Source organism: Pipistrellus kuhlii, unplaced genomic scaffold (genome assembly GCF_014108245.1).
Source record: "Pipistrellus kuhlii isolate mPipKuh1 unplaced genomic scaffold, mPipKuh1.p scaffold_m20_p_2, whole genome shotgun sequence".
NCBI classification, from domain to species: domain Eukaryota; kingdom Metazoa; phylum Chordata; class Mammalia; order Chiroptera; family Vespertilionidae; genus Pipistrellus; species Pipistrellus kuhlii.
The window spans coordinates 39,344,762-39,361,923 of NW_023425515.1; the positions used below are offsets into that span (position 1 = coordinate 39,344,762).

The 17,162-nt window shown below is 40.0% G+C and overlaps 1 protein-coding gene across 3 annotated transcripts in view; it reads left to right on the top strand.

Moving 5' to 3' along the window:
* ST6GAL1 (ST6 beta-galactoside alpha-2,6-sialyltransferase 1) overlaps window positions 1-17,162 on the top strand; it is a 111,842-nt gene that overhangs the window by 75,628 nt on the left and 19,052 nt on the right. For 2 of the 3 annotated variants that reach the window (XM_036445051.2, XM_036445050.2), the window contains exons 3-5: window positions 1,903-2,036; window positions 5,952-6,594; window positions 14,581-14,678. In XM_036445051.2, the coding sequence (XP_036300944.1) occupies window positions 6,003-6,594; window positions 14,581-14,678 (690 nt within the window). In that variant the 5' untranslated portion in view covers window positions 1,903-2,036; window positions 5,952-6,002. Of the gene's footprint in view, window positions 1-1,902; window positions 2,037-3,278; window positions 3,337-5,951; window positions 6,595-14,580; window positions 14,679-17,162 lie in introns of those variants that run through there. The other variant, XM_045583787.1, reaches the window with a different exon arrangement.

Sequence of the window (17,162 nt, forward strand, 5' to 3'; positions counted from 1 at the left end):
TTAGGCTTTCCTTCTCCCAGCTGCTGGCACTGGCTTCCCTCTGGCACCTGGGACCCAAGCTTCCCTCGAAGCCCCAGCTTCATTTGGAAGGATGAAAGGATGTTGGGTATAATTAGCATATTGTGCTTTTATTATTATAGATGGTGGATGTACCATCGTTTAATTATTTTCCTATTACTTGTTGCTTAGTTGCTAACCTTAGATTTTTCACCATTATAATTACCGTATTTTTCGGACCATAAGACGCACTTTTTTCCCCCCAGAAGTGGGGGGAAAAAGTCCCTGCGTCTTATGGTCCAAATATAGCCTACACATATACTTTTTAAAAAAAATTTTTTTACTTGCCCAGCTCTGTGTGGTCTCTGTGTGCTTACCTGGCTCTAAAATGGTTCTAAATGCTGCTGTTTACTTTACAGGGTTGATTACATGTGTTTATGACTGTGATGTTGGGTTTTAATGCACATAAAATATTTTAGGACACTATTTGTTTCAGAATCTTTTTCTCTTCATTTCCCTTCTCTAAAAACTGGTGCGTCTTATGGTCCGGAGCATCTTATGGTCCGAAAAATACAGTAATTTTGAAATTGAAAACTATTTTTTTTACATGTTTCTATTGCCTTATAAAACTCATTCTGTATGTCATTAATCCTCTTTCAGTCCTCAACACACTGAAAATTAGGAAGGAAATAATTTCATGTGAAGGAACCAAAATGTATAATCTTTTTCTTTGAATTATTTATTCAGTTTTATTTCCTAGAAGTATGATAATAATCACAAACTCTTAATTCTATGGCCTGATTACTTTCTAAAAAGGTTAAATTCATTTCTACCACTTCTTTGAAATATTCTGATTTCATTACAATCTGTCCAGAAATGAGTATTATTATTGTTTTGAAACTGGCTGGCTAATGTACATTCTTTGTATGTTATATATTTTAAATTTACAGTTGCCTTGTCTGAGTTAAGATTAATCATAATTTTATATACTTGTTAATTGCATTTTCTATTTTGTGATTTGTCTGCCTGCCTATGTTGATTGCCTGTTTGAAAGGCTTTTACTGTATTAACCCTGTGCATACCTTGACTCTTGTTTTCCTTTTTATTACAGTATTTCTCATTGCAAAGAAGTTGGGATTTTCATGCAACTGACTCTATTAGACTTTTCCTTGTTATTGTTTTTTTAGATTCCAGCAGAAAGAAGAAAGAGCTGACAAATATAGAATTGTTTTTAGCCTTTAAAAATTATATTTTTAAACATTTTCCCCAATGTAAGAGTAATGCATTTACACTTTAGAAATTTGAAATATACAAAAAATGTGTAAAAAATGAAACCACATTATTCTACCATCCAGGTTTTTTTGTTTTGTTTGTTTTTTGTCCTTTTTCTTTCTCACATGCACATTTTAAAAACTGTGTTTTTCTCTATTTGGATAGTATATGATATACTGCTTATGACCTATTTTTTATATTATCATTACATAATTAAACTTTTACATTTCACTAAATATTATTTGATAATAAACAATTTTTAAAAGTCTCTCTAGAGTTTATTTTGAGATGAACTAAATCCTCTCTCCCCCAAATTGCTATTTATAGATCCTTAAACAATCTGTTCTTCTCAGATTTATCAGTGGTGTCTGCTTTACTTTTCTAGCATGTTCTTATCTAATATCAGTCTATTCTAAGGCTGTCTGTGCTGTTCATAGACCCAGGGCACTGCACCTGTAATAGGCTCTTCTCTCTTTTTTTTCTGAGTCCTCAGGGCTTCCTGGATTAAGCCATAGCCTGGACCAGAGTATCCAATGGAGTCTAGCAGTCGTGCCTGCTGTCTTGTTAATTTTTAATCCCATCCCAGTTGGAAAACAGCTCTAATCCCTCCCCTGCCTTTTTTTGTATTGGCAGATGTTTGTTCATCATTCTGAGAAAAATGAGCCTTGGCCTCCAGACCTAATAAAGCACATATCCCTCCCATGAAGAATAGTGCTAGATCCTGAGGACCTGGATCTCCTGCAGTCCCCAGGGATTACCCAGAGCAGGTAAGAAACACACGGAGGTGTGGGCTCCAGAAGGCAGCAAAAGGGAACATCCCTGAATAAAAAACAGTGTGGTAGAGTGTACTGATAAGGGTCACCTACAGCTTTGCTGCTTCCTTCATGTGTTTGTTTTTGGTTGATTCAGTGAAGGGTGAGGATAGGTGGTTTGCCTCTGTCTATACTCTAGAGACAAGATTTGAAGTTATTCTGTAAATCCGCCTGTGTGCCCAATCCTGCATTTGATGCCACCCGTGCAGTGATAGATAGCCGGGCAGGTGGCGGAGCCTCAGCTTGGCTGGGATTTTCTTTCTGTTGGTTCAGTGTTGACTTGTTTTCTGTAGGTGATAACATGAGTGTCATTGTATTCTTCTAGGAGTCTGATGGGAGTTGTAAGGATTCATTGATACAGTCCCATCTGTTCAATAATCCTTTTGAATGCCCCTTTTTTTCTAGATACTGTGCTGGGTTCTGGATTTCAGAAATGATCCAGGAGGAGTTTCCCTCTGCAGAGATCAGTGTGAAAAGCTAGCACTGGATGCCAGAGGACAGAGCAAGAAAGGCGTTAAAAGGGAGGTGGGCTCCACAGGAGGTCAGCAGTGGAAAGGTCATGCTGTCTGATGGCCAGATAAATGGACTAGGGGAGAGAGTGCAGCAGTGTCAAGGCCTGGGAGCTTAATAGATTGAGAAATTCAGAGTTTGGTGTATTTTCCCAAAGAGTTTAGGAAGAAAACATTTCCTACCTTCTTCCTTTACTTTGGGCTGCTTAGATTAAACTTCTTCAGTCCCTCTCTCTTGATAAATGAGAAGGACTTGAAACTCGAAGTGCCTATGTCGAGAAGCTTCAGCAGCTGATGGACTTGGGGTTTCAACAGAGAGTGCTGTTCAAGAGGGCCAGGAGGTGTCAGATGAATTTCTTGAGGCTACGATAGGGCACAGATCCTAAAGGCTGAGGCTGTCTTAAAGTTGCAGGTCTGTGTTGTGCCTGGTTGTGTGGGAATGCCTCTTTCTCAGGAAACTCAATTTTGGAGAGTAGGTGCTGGCAGGAAGCTGCACACCAGCCCTTTCTGAGTCTCTGCTCTCCAGACAGTGAATCAGGGCCTGTCTCCCTACCTTGTGTTTCATTTCACTCATGCAGAGAAAAGTTAATTCCCAACTCCACTATTTCCAAATCACTCATGCCACATTGAAAATAATTTATATTAGCTGTAAATGGTGCTAATAAAAATTTCCCTCCTTTTCTCACAAGGCTATACTGGGTCTCATAAGTATAACTACTGTGAGAGGGCTGCCTGAGAGGTAACAGGTAATGACTGCTGAGGTGCTTATGCTAAGGGTGGTTTCCTGTAATTGTTTGGCAGATTGAGTTGTCTCGCTAGTGACCCTGTTTGGTCAATATTGTCTTTTCACTGTTCTTTATCACAAACTGGAGGCCCAATGTCCAAAATTTGTACAAGAGTAGGCCTTCCTTCCCCCAGCTGTCAGCACCGGCTTCCCTCTGGGACCTGGGCTTCCCTCCAGCTACCAGCAGGCATCTGGGACCCAGGCTGGAAGGTCATCCAGTCTAATTAGCAAATTATGCTTCTATTATTATAGATGTCTGTCCTTTTAGTGCAAATTAACATTTAGAATCAAAGAGACCTGGGTTGGAATCCCTGAGTTAGCACTGGTTAATGACTTTGGGAAAGCCCTGTGGTAAGCTTCAGTTTCTTTATTTCCTCAAATAGGGTATTTAATAACTACCCCAGTGGTTCCCAACCTTTTTTTGGCAATGTCCCACCTAAGCATCTCTAAAATCCTAATGCCCTCTTCCTGTGATATATAATTCTTATTATTAAAAAAATGAATTCCTATTCACATGGAGGAAGTCTAAAAGGCCATTAACTTGACCTAAACAAGCTTCCAAAGAACATGGCATCCATGAAAGAGAAAAATAAAAGAACAAAAGAACAAAAGGACAATTGAAGTACTAAGGAAGAAATCACTGAGAAATTAAAAAAAATATATATTTTATTGACTTTCTTACAGAGAGGAAGGGAGAGAGATAGAGAACTAAAAATATCGGTGAGAGAGAAACATCGACCCAGCTGCCTCTTGCACACGCCCTACCGGGGATGTGCCTGCAACCAATGTACATGTCTTTGGCTGGAATCGAACCTGGGACCTTTCAGTCTGCAGACCGACGCTCTACCACTGAGCCAAACCGGTTTCAGCTCACTGAGAAATTGTTAAAATAATAATAATAATATGAAGTGATATGAAAAAATAGCAAAGTTTCAAAACATAATAGAGAACTGAAATGCATAAATATGCCACACTATATATTCCTATACTGTATATGAGGCCCCTAGAACCATAAGAAATGCAAAAAATTCACTGTTAATAACTCATTCTCAAATTGTCCCCCTTAAAAATCAAATTGCCCCCTGTGGGGCATGTGCCCCATGTCGGGAACTACTGATATACCCCATCATGTTATGATAAAAATTAACCGAGAGATTGCAGGCACTTCTTAAATGCTACTTTCCCTTCTCTGGTTCTTCAGCTGTCATAGTCATGTGATTGGCTGTGTTGGGGTCTGAGGAAATTGAGTTTCTTAGTTTTCTGATAATGTGACAAGCCCTCTCCATCTTTCTTGATTTCAAGTTTGAATTCTCTCTGTAGGGAAGTGCCTGTAGATCTGCAGAGGGTTAGCCAAAGCCTGGGGGTGATTTCTTATGCTCATTATGGTAAATAGCCTATTTAGTTAGGAAATGAGTTAAATGTTTTTCAAAAGATACAGACACGCTTTGAGGTCAAAGTGCTTTCATCTTCCATTCAGTTACGCAATACATTCTGGGTAAGCAAAGTAGTTTTTTATCCAGATATAAAAGGGACTATTCAGACTCTATTTTCTTAGTGCAATCAATTTCCCAATTTCAAGCAATTCTGTACTGGAAGCAGTAAAGAGGACATGGATTATGGATCTTACTCAGCTTTGTGATCCTAGGCACCTCTCTTAACCTCTCAGAGCCTCAGATGGCTAATCTATAAAATGGAAATGAGAATAATGTGGCTAGTGATGGTTGAGGCCTCTGCACAGCTCAGGGGATGTCTTCATATTAGACTGTCCATATATATATATATATATATATGGTCCTTGTTGGAGTTGTATATCACAGTGGTCCTGGTTTATGATGACTTTAAATAAAACAACATCTTGTGTGCTTAATTCATCTTTGTGTGCTTCATTTTCTGAATTGGTCACTTATCTGCTATCTTACCAAGATTTCCTATCCTTTACCATGAGGTCAGCCAGCTTTCCAACACTTACTAGCACTCTCACAAGGCACTCCATAAAACTGAGTATGGTGAAGCTAACCCTAGTTCTTCTTCTCACTCAGGAGTCCAACACCACTTAGATGCATGACAAAGCTAAGGCACTGTCTGTGGCAAGAGATCTTTCTGATAATTTTAAGATTCTGAGCCCCTTAGGATTTTAGAGAATTTGGGTTGTGATTTAGACCAGTTAGCCTGCTCTTCCTTTTCTTCTAGTTTTTCAAGCATGCAGGCCTTTATTTAATAGGTAGTGTAAGGCCCTAGGAACCTAATCATTCCTGAGATGTGATTCCTGACCTCAGAAGTGCAGAGTGCTGTTGGGGAGCTAGACCGAGACAAGAAGAAACTAAGATTCAGAATGTAAAAAGAAATCACGGAGAACACAAACAGGAAGGGAGTGTCTGAGGACTGTTCTCTACATTCGAAACCCAAACTGAGACGGTTTTTTTTTTTCTCTCTTTTGACAGCTGCAGACCTGGTGGAATTCAAATTTTGTCACTCTAAATCCATTGCTCGGCCTGTCACCCTGCCTCTTGCCAGTCATACTTGTAGATTTTCTTTACTTAATTTTTTTTTTTTTTTGGCCTTGTCTTACTTTTTTAGGCTTGTTTTCCTGCTCAGTACAGAGTGGCTCCCTTGAATGTATCCTTCATTATGATTCACACCAACTTGAAGAAAAAATTCAGTTACTGTGTGCTAGTCTTTCTCCTGTTTGCAGTCATCTGTATGTGGAAGGAGAAGAAGAAAGGAAGTTACGATGATTCCCTTAAATTGCAAACCAAGGAATTCCAGATGATAAGGGGTCTGGGAAAACTTGCCATGTGGTCTGGTTCCCAACCTGCACTTTCAAGCAAAACTCAGGACTCCTACAGGGGCAACCAGGCCCTTGACAGTCCTAAGAATCCAGTCAAGATCTTTCAGGTGTGGAACAAAGACAGCTCTTCCAAAAACATTGTTCCCAGGCTGCGGAAGATCTGGAGGAATTATATGAACATGAACAAGTACAATGTGTCCTACAAGGGACCAGGTCCTGGTGTCAAGCTCAGCGTAGAAGCTCTGCGCTGCCACCTTCGGGACCAAGTGAACGTATCCATGGTAGAGGCCACAGATTTTCCCTTCAATACTTCTGAATGGGAGGGTTTCCTGCCCAAGGAGAACATTAGGACCAAGGCTGGGCCATGGGGCAGGTGTGCTGTCGTCTCATCAGCGGGATCTCTGAAGTCCTCTCAACTGGGCAAAGAAATAGGTAGGTTCTTTGGTATTAAGATTGTTATCTGAACATGAGATTGCTACCTCATTTGGAATAGCTGGGCACAGACAAGACCGGAGACTGTGGTAAGTCTCCGTGGACTGGCAGACCAGGCCCAGGTCAGTATTTTTTTTTTTTTTAAATATATTTTATTGATATTTTACAGAGAGGAGGAAAGGGGAGAGATAGAGAGCTAGAAATGTCGATGAGAGAGAATCATCAACCAGCTGCCTCCTGCACACCCCCCACTGGGGATGTGCCCACAACCAATGCACATGCCCTTGACCGGAATGGAACCTGGGACCTTTCAGTCCGCAGACCGACGCTCTACCACTGAGCCAAACCGGTTTCGGCTCAGGTCAGTATTTTTTAATTACCCGTGAGCCAGAGGTGCCTCAGGGGTAGTTAAAAGGATGGGGATCCAGTCACTTGCATCTTTATCAATTAGAATAGCTTTATTTTTATCTGTTTTAAACATTGGTGTTCTGAAAATTTTATTTGAAAAAGGAATTCTACTTATACAAAGAAGCAAAATGTTATAATTGACATTTAAAAATAACTGAAGGACAGATCTCTACTTTCTTTTCAGGTTCTGAAATGTGTAGGTTGTCTCTTTTGGCTCTAACTACCTGAGTAATTTTAAGCTTTTCTGTTTGAAAAGAATAAATTAGAGCAGGAATTATTATTTTCCCTAGTACCTGCCTGTAATGATGCATAGTTATTATAGCATTATTGACTATATTCTCTATGATACACTTCACATCCCCATGTTTATTTTGTAACTACCAATTTTTACTTTCTAATACCCTCTTTTTTTTTTTTTTTTTTTACCCAGTTCCTTAATCCCATCTCATCTGGAAATCCTTAGTTTGTTCTCTGTATCTATGAGTCTGTTTCTGTTTTGTTTATTTGTTTATTTTGTTTTTTAGATTTCACATATAACTAAAATTATATAGTATCTGTTTTCCTCTGTCTGACTTATTTCACTTAGCATAACACCCTCGAGGTTTATCAATATTGTCACAAATGCTAAGATTTCATTTTTTTGACCAAGTAATATTCCATTGTACCACATCTTTTTTATCCATGATCTGCTTTCATATCTTGGCTACTGTAAGTAATGCTGCAGTGAATGTAGCAGTGCATATATCTTTTCATATTAGTATTTTGATTTTCTTCATATAAATACCCGGAAGTAGAATTGCTGAGTCATTTTTAATTTATAAGGACCCTCCATACTGTTTTTCATAGTGGTTGCACCAATTTGCAATCTCACCAACAGTGCCCAAGGGTCCCATTTTCTCCATAACTTTGTTAACACTTACTGTTTGTTGATTTATTGATTGACATTCTGACATGTGTGAGATAATATCTCCTGGTTTTAATTTGTATTTTTCTGATGATTATTGATGTTGAGTATCTTTTCATAGATCTATTGATCATCTGTATGTCTATTCAGGTCCTCTGCCCATTTTCTAATTGGATTGGTTTGTTTGTTTTTGGTGTTATATATTTTGGATATTAAACCCTTATTGGATGTATCATTTACAAATATCTTCCCCCAATTAATAGATGTCTGTGATTTTTTTTTTTATGGTTTCCTTTACTGTGCAAAATTTTTAGTTTGTTATAGATCCACTTGCTTATGTTTTCTTTTGTTTTCCTTGCCTGAGGAGATACACAAAAAATATTTGAAGAGCAAAGCCAGAGAGTTTACTATTTATGTTTTCTTCTAGAGGAGTTTTAAGGTTTCAAGTCTTACATTTAGGTCTTTAATTCATTTTGAGTTTACTCTTGTATAGGTATAAGAAGGTGGCCTTGGTCTGTTTTTTTGCATGTATTTGTCCAGTTTTCCCAACACAATTTATTGAATAGACTGTCTTTACCCCATTGTATTTTTTTTGCTTTCTTTGTCATAGATTAATTAACCATATAGGTATGGGTTCATTTCTGGGCTCTCTATTCTGTTCTGTTGATCTATGTATCTGTTTTTATTTACAGTATCATGACATTTTGATTGCTATAGCCTTGAAAATATAGTTCGATATCAGGTAGTATGATACTTATTCTCCTTTCTCAAGATTGCTGTAGCTATTCAGGGCCTTTTGTGGTTCCATATAAATTTTATAATTATTTGTTCTAGTTCTGTGAAAAATACCATTGGCATTTAAAAAATATATTTTATTGATTTTTTTACAGAGAGGAAGGGAAAGTGATAGAGTTAGAAACATCAATGAGAGAGAAACATCAATCAGCTGCCTCCTGTAGATCCCTACTGGGGGTGTGCCAGCAACCAAGATACATGCCCTTGACCAGAATCAAACTTGGAACCCTTCAGTCTGCAGGCCAACGCTTTATCCACTGAGCCAAACCGGTTAAGGCACTATTTACATTTTGTTAGGGATTCCATTGAATCTGTGGATTGCTTTATGATAATTCATTATTGGTGTATAAAAATGCAACTGATAGCCAAGACCGGTTTGGCTCAATGGATAGAGCGTCGGCTTGGGGACTGAAGGGACCCGGATTCAGTTCCGGTCAAGGGCATGTGCCTTGGTTGCGGGCATATCCCCCGTAGGGGGTGTGCAGGAGGCAGCTGATCGATGACTCTCTCTCATTGATGTTTCTGGCTTTTTGTCTCTCTCCCTTCCTCTCTGTACAAAATCAATAAAATATATTAAAAAAAATGCAACTGATATACTTATATTGTACCTTGCTACTTTACTGAATTCATTGATCAGTTTCAATAGTTTTTTAGTAGAATCTTTAGGCTTCTCTTTATATAGTTCTATGTCATCTGCAAATAATGATAGAAATTTTTAATTCCAGTACTGTGGTCTACCTTCAGGGGTTTATAAATCCCTAAAATGCTTACAAATATATCTATGGATAAGGTATGTATAGTGTATATGTAAATCAATCCGTGCATTTTCTAGGAAAAATGTCTATAGCATTCAGTTGCTTCTCAGAGGGGTATGCAATCCCCCCAAAGATGAAAATAACTGGTTGGAATATATAAATTTGCTTTTCTTGAAATCCTTCATAGTTAATAAAGATAGAAAGTCTATCCACTCTTGTAAACGTATACAATACAGAGCTTCAGATTTATTCAAGACTTTGTAGTACCCTTATTTTGAGAGAATGTGTTTTCCATTATTGTGAAATGAATCAGGCTAAAGAAAACAAGCACAGGAAGTGTTGCTCTCTTTCAGCCTCTGGAAGGTACTGGAGCAGGTGAGGTCATATGTCTCCTTTTTTATTTCGCATATGACTGCCAGGAAAAATGGTCTGAAACCAAGCACAGGTTCTCAAAAGGAAGAAAAGTAGATCCGAATTGGCTTCTCCAGAACAGAAAGAAGTGATGAGATCACATTTTGTACCTCCCCAAATAGGCAGCACTTACTAATATAAGCTGCCAAGATAACCAGCCCCACCTTGACTTGTGCTTTTTTTGGTTTCTTTTGGACTGCATTCTTTAGAAACTACATGTGATTGGGTTTTGTTCATCAGTAATGGAACTCAATCACTTTCTTTCATCCCCAGTTTTGCTCTGTCATGGTAATATTTAGAACATTCCAGATGTTAGTTGATCCTCTTCTTAATGGCAAGTCATCAATGTCAGCCTGGCTGGGATTGTGTTGAAGTTTAAGGCAGAGTCTGATGATGTTTAGGAATCGAAACTGTGCTATTTATTTTTATGCACTCATAAAAGCTTGGAGTGATTTACTGTTAATTAAAATAATCTGTTTCTATAGCCTGTAGTTATAATTTTAACTATGTATTACATGGGAGCACTTTGATCCTGAGACATAAAAACAATTACATGGCAGTCTTTAAATGTTCTGCCTTCTAAAGATATATCCTCTGGGCATTTAGTTTAACACATGTTTTAAGGAGTTCATTCATTTATTTGTTTTATTCATTCATGGATTTATCTACAATACTAAATAGGAACATAGTCTATAATATAAAGAGAAAAGAAAAAGGAAAGGCCTTTTGTTGAAGGCTAGTGAGTACCAGGCAGCATGCCAGGCCCAAAGCCTTTCTGCTATTCTTGGGATTTGCCTAGCTTGTTCCTAACTAATGAACATATCAGATGGTTTCAAATGACTTGCTCTTACAAATAGTACAGCTGACACAGTTCTGGAGTAGATAACATGTAACTATGTCTGCCCTCCCAAGGGGAAATAACCTCAGGAATGATACTAGAAGACCAAAGTAACATAAGTTTTATGGCTCTTTTTGTTGTCCATTGCAAAATTGTTTACCAGCGGGATTGTAATAATGTACTGTGTCTCCAGCAGTCCCACAAACCAGCCAATGGGGGGGGGGCGGGGGGGCTCTCAGTCATTTTCAGTCTTTTTTGGTAGGTATACACGTAAAGTATTGTAGATTTGTTTGAATTTTAATTTCAAACAATAGCATATTTTTTAATGTTAGTGATTCTTATTGTGCACCTGCAGTGTATCTAACATGCCTTGCTTGCTCTTTTCATCTTCCCAGCCATACTGGTAAATAGGTGTGATTATTGTTCCCATTTAACTGATGAGCTAAAATGTTGAGGCCTAAAGAGGTAATACCATTGATTAGCAGCAGACTGGGACCTGAACCCCAGTCATTGATTCAAAGGCCCTCATACTTAGTCCTTCTGCTCTTGTGCCTCATAGTGACTGTAGCTTTATAATAAATATTGGTATGATGTATACCTTGCCAGATTAAGAAAAATTCTTTGATGTTCTTGGTTACTTGCTCTCCTAGAGGAAAAAAAAGCATTCTAGTTGAGGCAAAAAGAACAGAAGCAGAGACCCAAGGGGAAAAAGTATAGAGTGTATTAGAGCATAACAGATAATCCTGTTTGGCTGGGATGGGGGTTCTCATGGGCTATGGAGGACTGAGGAATGAGGCCAGGATGATGGCCAGGGCTCAGCTCTTAGAGAATGTTGAATGTCATAATAAGAACTTTGGGTTTCATTTTTCTTTCTTTCTTTCTTTCTTTCTTTCTTTCTTTCTCTCTCTCTCTCTCTCTCTCTCTCTCTCTCTCTCTCTCTCTCTCTTTCTTTCTTTCTTTTTGGGGATGTGTGTTCATTTCTAAAGTCATAGAGAGATCTAGAAAGTTTTTGAGCAAATGACAGATGGGATAATGTGCATTTAGAGAGATTTCTCCCTTCTCTGAGTCCCCTTCTCTATGGACAATGCTATATTATCTCTCCCTTATTGGAGACTATTGCCACATAGAGGTGAGATGGGTCAGGGCTGTTTGAATAGTGTTAGTGGTAGTGGTAATGTTAGTGGTAGTGGTAGTGGTAGTGGAAAGAGCAGGTCTGATTTGAGAGGCATAATAAGATAGAAGACATAAAACTTGGTGTCTGACTAGAAATGACCTAGATTGAGAGACAGGAGCTGGAGTTTCCAGCCTGGGAGCTGGCTATAACATATCATAGGGCAGCATGTTTCTGTTGAGGACAGGTTCTGTCTTGAATGTCTGCCCTCCCAAGGGGAAATAATGTACTGAGTCTTGAATGTACTGAGTCTCAAGTGGATTTTCCTAGGTAGACATCTATGCAATTGGATATATGTTTTTGAGAAGAGTCAGATTTCGGGGTAATTTGTATTGAGGTGATAGTTGTAGTCCAGGAAAGAGGACTGATGAGAAAACCTAGAAAATAGTTTACATGTAAAGGACAGGGCAAGAACAGGACCAAGCCATCCCCTTCCATTCTCTACCCCTCTCCACCCCTACCACCCTGAAAAACACGCCAAAGGCCAGTGAGAAGAACTGGAGGAAAACCAGGAGTGAACCATGCAATGGAAGGCAGAGGGATATGGCATTTGGGCAGATGAGTTCTTTGGCAGAGTGAGCCCTTAGACTAAGGAGCTCAGAGAACATGATTATTTATGTCAAGGCTCAGAAAATGTTTTCTGTACATGACCAGAAACAAAATATTTTTAGTTTTGAAACCATACAGTATTCTTCACAACTACTTGCCTCTGTTATTGTAATGCAAAAGCAGCCACAGGCAATAGTAAATGAATGAGCCTGAGTTCCAGTAAAAATTTACAGAAACAGAGGTCTGATCATATTTGGCTGATGGGCCATAGTTGGCCACTGTGACCTACATATCTAATTTCCCTAACCAGAGTCTGAATACAGTCTTCCACAAATCTTTCTATATATATATATAAAAGCCTAACCGACCATTTGAATGTACAAACAGTAGCCATGATGTGCACCGACCGTCAGGGGGCAGACGCTTAATGTACAGGTATGGAAACATGAAACAGACTGATGAATCTCAGGAAGGAGAGGAAGAGGGAGGGTGGGAAGAGATTAACCAAAAATCTTTTATGCATACTAGAGGTCTGGTGCAGAGATTCTGCTCTGGCAGGGTCCCTCAGCCTGGCCTGCAGGCATCAGGCCGAATATGTGCACCGGACCTCCAACATCCCCCAAGAGGTCCTGGATTGTGAGAGGGCACACACCAGGCCAAGGGACTCCACCAGTGCATGAATCCATGCACTGGGCCTCTAGTAGTTCTATAATTCATTAAGCTAATTTGAAAATATAAAAAATGTTTAGTTCAAAATGTGATAAAATTTCTTTTACCACAACTTCCAGCTATTTGGAGTTACTATACCTGAAGGCAGTGAATTTTCATGTATTTATGAATTTATTAATGATCTGATTCTGTTAAATCTTCTAGGCAGTTATATCCTATGCATAAAATGTTCACCAGCCAAATCCTTGCTCTCTTTGGGTCTTCACACTGCTGTGACATCTGGTTGAAATGTACTTCCCTGGGCCCTTCTCAGGCCTAGCCAGACTTTGGGTCTCAGCTAGAGGCATTCCCTGAAACATCACCTTATCTGAAGGAGATTTCAAAGAGTCTCTGTTACACAGCTCAGTTTATTTGTGCCATAGTATTAATTACAATCAGTAATTATCTTGAGTACTGGTTGTTGTGCTTCTTTACTGTTTTTCTCCTTGCAGTAGATCACGAGATCTCTGCAGGCAAGGACTTTAATCTTTCTTGCTCACAGCCATTGTCTTCAGCACCTAGGACTGTGTATTTATTGAAGGAACACAAAATTCCCCCTTGTTATGGTGAGCACCAAGGACCTATTCTCAGCCTCCTGTGCTCCTTTTGCCCTTCTAAATCCACTCTACTTTTTGTGTCTGACTCTGTGGCCTGGGAAATTGAAATCTGGCACTGTGTCAACTGGGCTTCCTCACACTCTGACTTTTATTTGGGGCTGGACAATAGAGGTCCTGGTATGAAACTGAAAAGAAGGTGAGTGAAGTGTTGCTATCTGTCTCCCAGGGTCACTTGCCATAGAGTAACCACAAGCTGCTGCTTCTCTTTGACTGAAAGCCTCAGCCCTTTTCAAACACCCCTCGCTATCTCTAGATCCTACTCTTCCTCTTTCCTCTTCAGGTTCTAGAAATCAGCAGGAAGAAGGAAATATTGGTTGGGGTATTGATTCTTTTCTTGCTGGCAGGACATTAACAGTAGCTGTATTTTAAAGTCCACAGTTCCCAACAGGTGGCCTACTTACTGCTTCTCTTGCCATACTTGCTATATGGTTAGTAATGGTTTCCTGCTGTTGCCAACCCTGGGGTATTGCTCCATTCCTTGCTGATTTCCTTAAACTCTACCTACAACTTTGTAAATAGTCCTTTTATTCAACACTCGATTAGTACTCAATTTGAGTAATTCTATCCTAGTGGGACCCTCAGCTTACTCATTTATCACCTGTGAAACAGGAAAGTAGACTAAGTGAAGTTTCTGATGGATCTGTCTATGAACTTTACCCAGTTGCACCATACGGAAATGATAATTTCTTCCTGGGTACCACAATAGGATAAAGATTGGGAAGTTACTATTCTCTTGCCTCTCCTCTTCCTTCTGCCCTCTCTCCCCAAAACCTTTTCTCTTTCTGCATATTGCTGGTACTCATCACTTCTTGTTTCCTTGTGGTTTACAGATGATCATGATGCAGTCCTGAGGCTTAATGGGGCACCCACAGCCAACTTTCAACAGGATGTGGGCATGAAAACTACCATTCGCCTGATGAACTCTCAGGTAAAATTTCTTTGTGCAGGTAGAGTTGTTTTGATGAATAAGTGAGACAATCCATGCCAAGAAAGAAGTATCTGGCACATATGTCAGTAAATGTTAGCTACCCTAATATTTATGTGTGAGATGGGTATGGAGGATACAAACAGACTTGGACCTATTTTATTCTACTAACTGATACAATCAAATAGTCATACAAAGATATTCAAAGTTATAATTGAGAACCATAAAGGAGAGGGTCAAGATGCTAGCAGAGTTCATAAGAGGTAAATTTTCCCTCGTCAAGGAAGTCAGAAAAAGTGAGGAGTAAGAGAAGGAAGACACTCAAGAATTTTTTAAGGAGAGGCAACAGCATAGGGAAGGCCATTGGCTCCGAGAGTCAGAGAAATAGGGCAATCACTGGAGAGTTAAGGGATCCAGGACCAGATTTTGTTATTTTAATTTTTTATATTGGAGAGAATTGAATATGTTCAACAGTCAATGGGAGGATAGTCACAAAGGGACGAATATTGTATGATATCACTTATATGAAGCACCTAGAGCAGTCTATTCACGGAGACAGAAAGTAGGATGGTGGTTTCCAGGGCTTGGGGGGTTTTGGAGATGGCTGGCTGGTGGTGCTGGTTATACAACAGTGTGACTGTACATTTTATGTATATTTTATGACAATAAAAATATTAAACTACTCAGTAGAGTGAGAAACTGATGATACTAAAAAAGAAGAGAGAAGAAAGTGAGGGGGTAGAAGGGGTTGATCCAAAGCCCAGCCCAGGATTAACCCCAGCAGGAGGGATTCTGAAGGAAAAAGAATGGGTGGGCAGCTTGTAGTGGAAGCATGAAAGGGCTTCTGTTTTCTCTGCAAAGTAAAATGCAAGGCCATGTTGGAAGGAGACTGAGCCAGAGAGAGGTTTGAAATTGTCTTTGGGGAGAGTGGAAGGAGGAGTAAACTAGTAGAATTTCCCAGCCATGCTGGCTACACTGAAGTTGGAGAGCATGAATTCAGAGAGAAATCAAACTCTGTTTGATCATGGGTAGTGTGATTAGTAGGCAGCAGCAATAAAGAGAGGGAGCGTGGAGGAGCTCTGAAAATTCTCTCGGATTTGGGAGGCTGCCTGCTTCTTTGGCATTTCTCTACGGTGTTTAGTGAGAAACTAAATCTCCATCCTACAAAGATTCTGGAACTTTATTAAAAACCAAAGTAAGGCTTTCTGGGAAGTAAGAGACAGACTTTGATCAAATTCCTCATTCAGCACTTTCTAGGTGAGAGACTGCAGCAAACTGTCTTATCTTTCTGAGCCTCAGTTCCCAATTTGAAAAGGAGGAAAAGATGTTACCATGCAGGGTCTTTGTAGTAGCAAATGAGTTTACTAAACATGGAGCATTTCACACAGAGGCTGGTGCACAACAGCAAGTGCTCCGAAAATGTGTGAAGCTCTCCTGTGTCTGTTGGGAAATCACTGTGCCTTCCCACCTCCCAGGCAAATGGGCCTCTTGTCTCCCAGCAGAGATGATCTTAAGGCTTGGGATCACTTGGGAGGCATCCAGAAGAAGAGAGATAAGACTTCTGCTGAAAGAATAATTTTTAAGACAAAAGTAAGATTTATGACTCTCATATAGATATAAACATGAAAATAGGTTAAGCAGTCTATTTTATTAGCATGAGAGAACCAGGCAGATGTTGTAATAACCAATTCAGAGGAAAAGTCGAAATAGCTCTAAGAAATTAATCTTTTTTCTCTAAGGTGGTAAGGAGGGAGGGGTGGGCAGTCAGTCGAAACTATTGGGCAAGACTGAGTGAGCAGGTCTCTGGTCAACTGCAGTTCACAGGGTTGTAAAACAGCTTTCGGAGAGTGGGACTGGGATGAAGAGAGGGGTGTGCTTTAGACCACATGTGTCAAACACAAGGCCCGCGGGCCAAATCCGCCCCGCCAGGCCTTGCAATGTGGCCCGCACCGCGCTGTCATCACTGCACTTCGCTGCGTTTCCATCACAATGACAGTTTATGACTGTTCAGTAAACCATTCGGCCCGCGATTTAGGCTGGATTTTAGATTTTGGCCCCTTCTCTGATTGAGTTCGACACCCCTACTTTAGACAATGCTTCATCTCTCACTGAGCATGGCATTCTTTCTCTACACCTCCAGATTGCTGTGTCCCCTCTGCCAGGGCTGAGAGGAGGTGACCACACTTAAGAAAGCCTTTCCCAGTCCTCCTCAGGCACCCCCCCCCCCCCTTCCTTTCCTTCCATAGGTGGCCCACACCTCTGACTGTTCCTTTAACACTTCTGTCCCAGGCAGCTCCATGATAGTGCTTCCTGTGATACTGATCTGTGCCTGACACCTTTCTTTCTTTGTCCCTCCTCATTGTCTACCTTCTCTACCTTGTGTCCTGGTTGGTTACCTCCCCTCGCCCCCCACCCCTGCTATTTTGTGTCTGTTTCTATGAATGAGCAAAGTGAGTCCCACCACTGCACACAGAGGGCAGCTGGCAC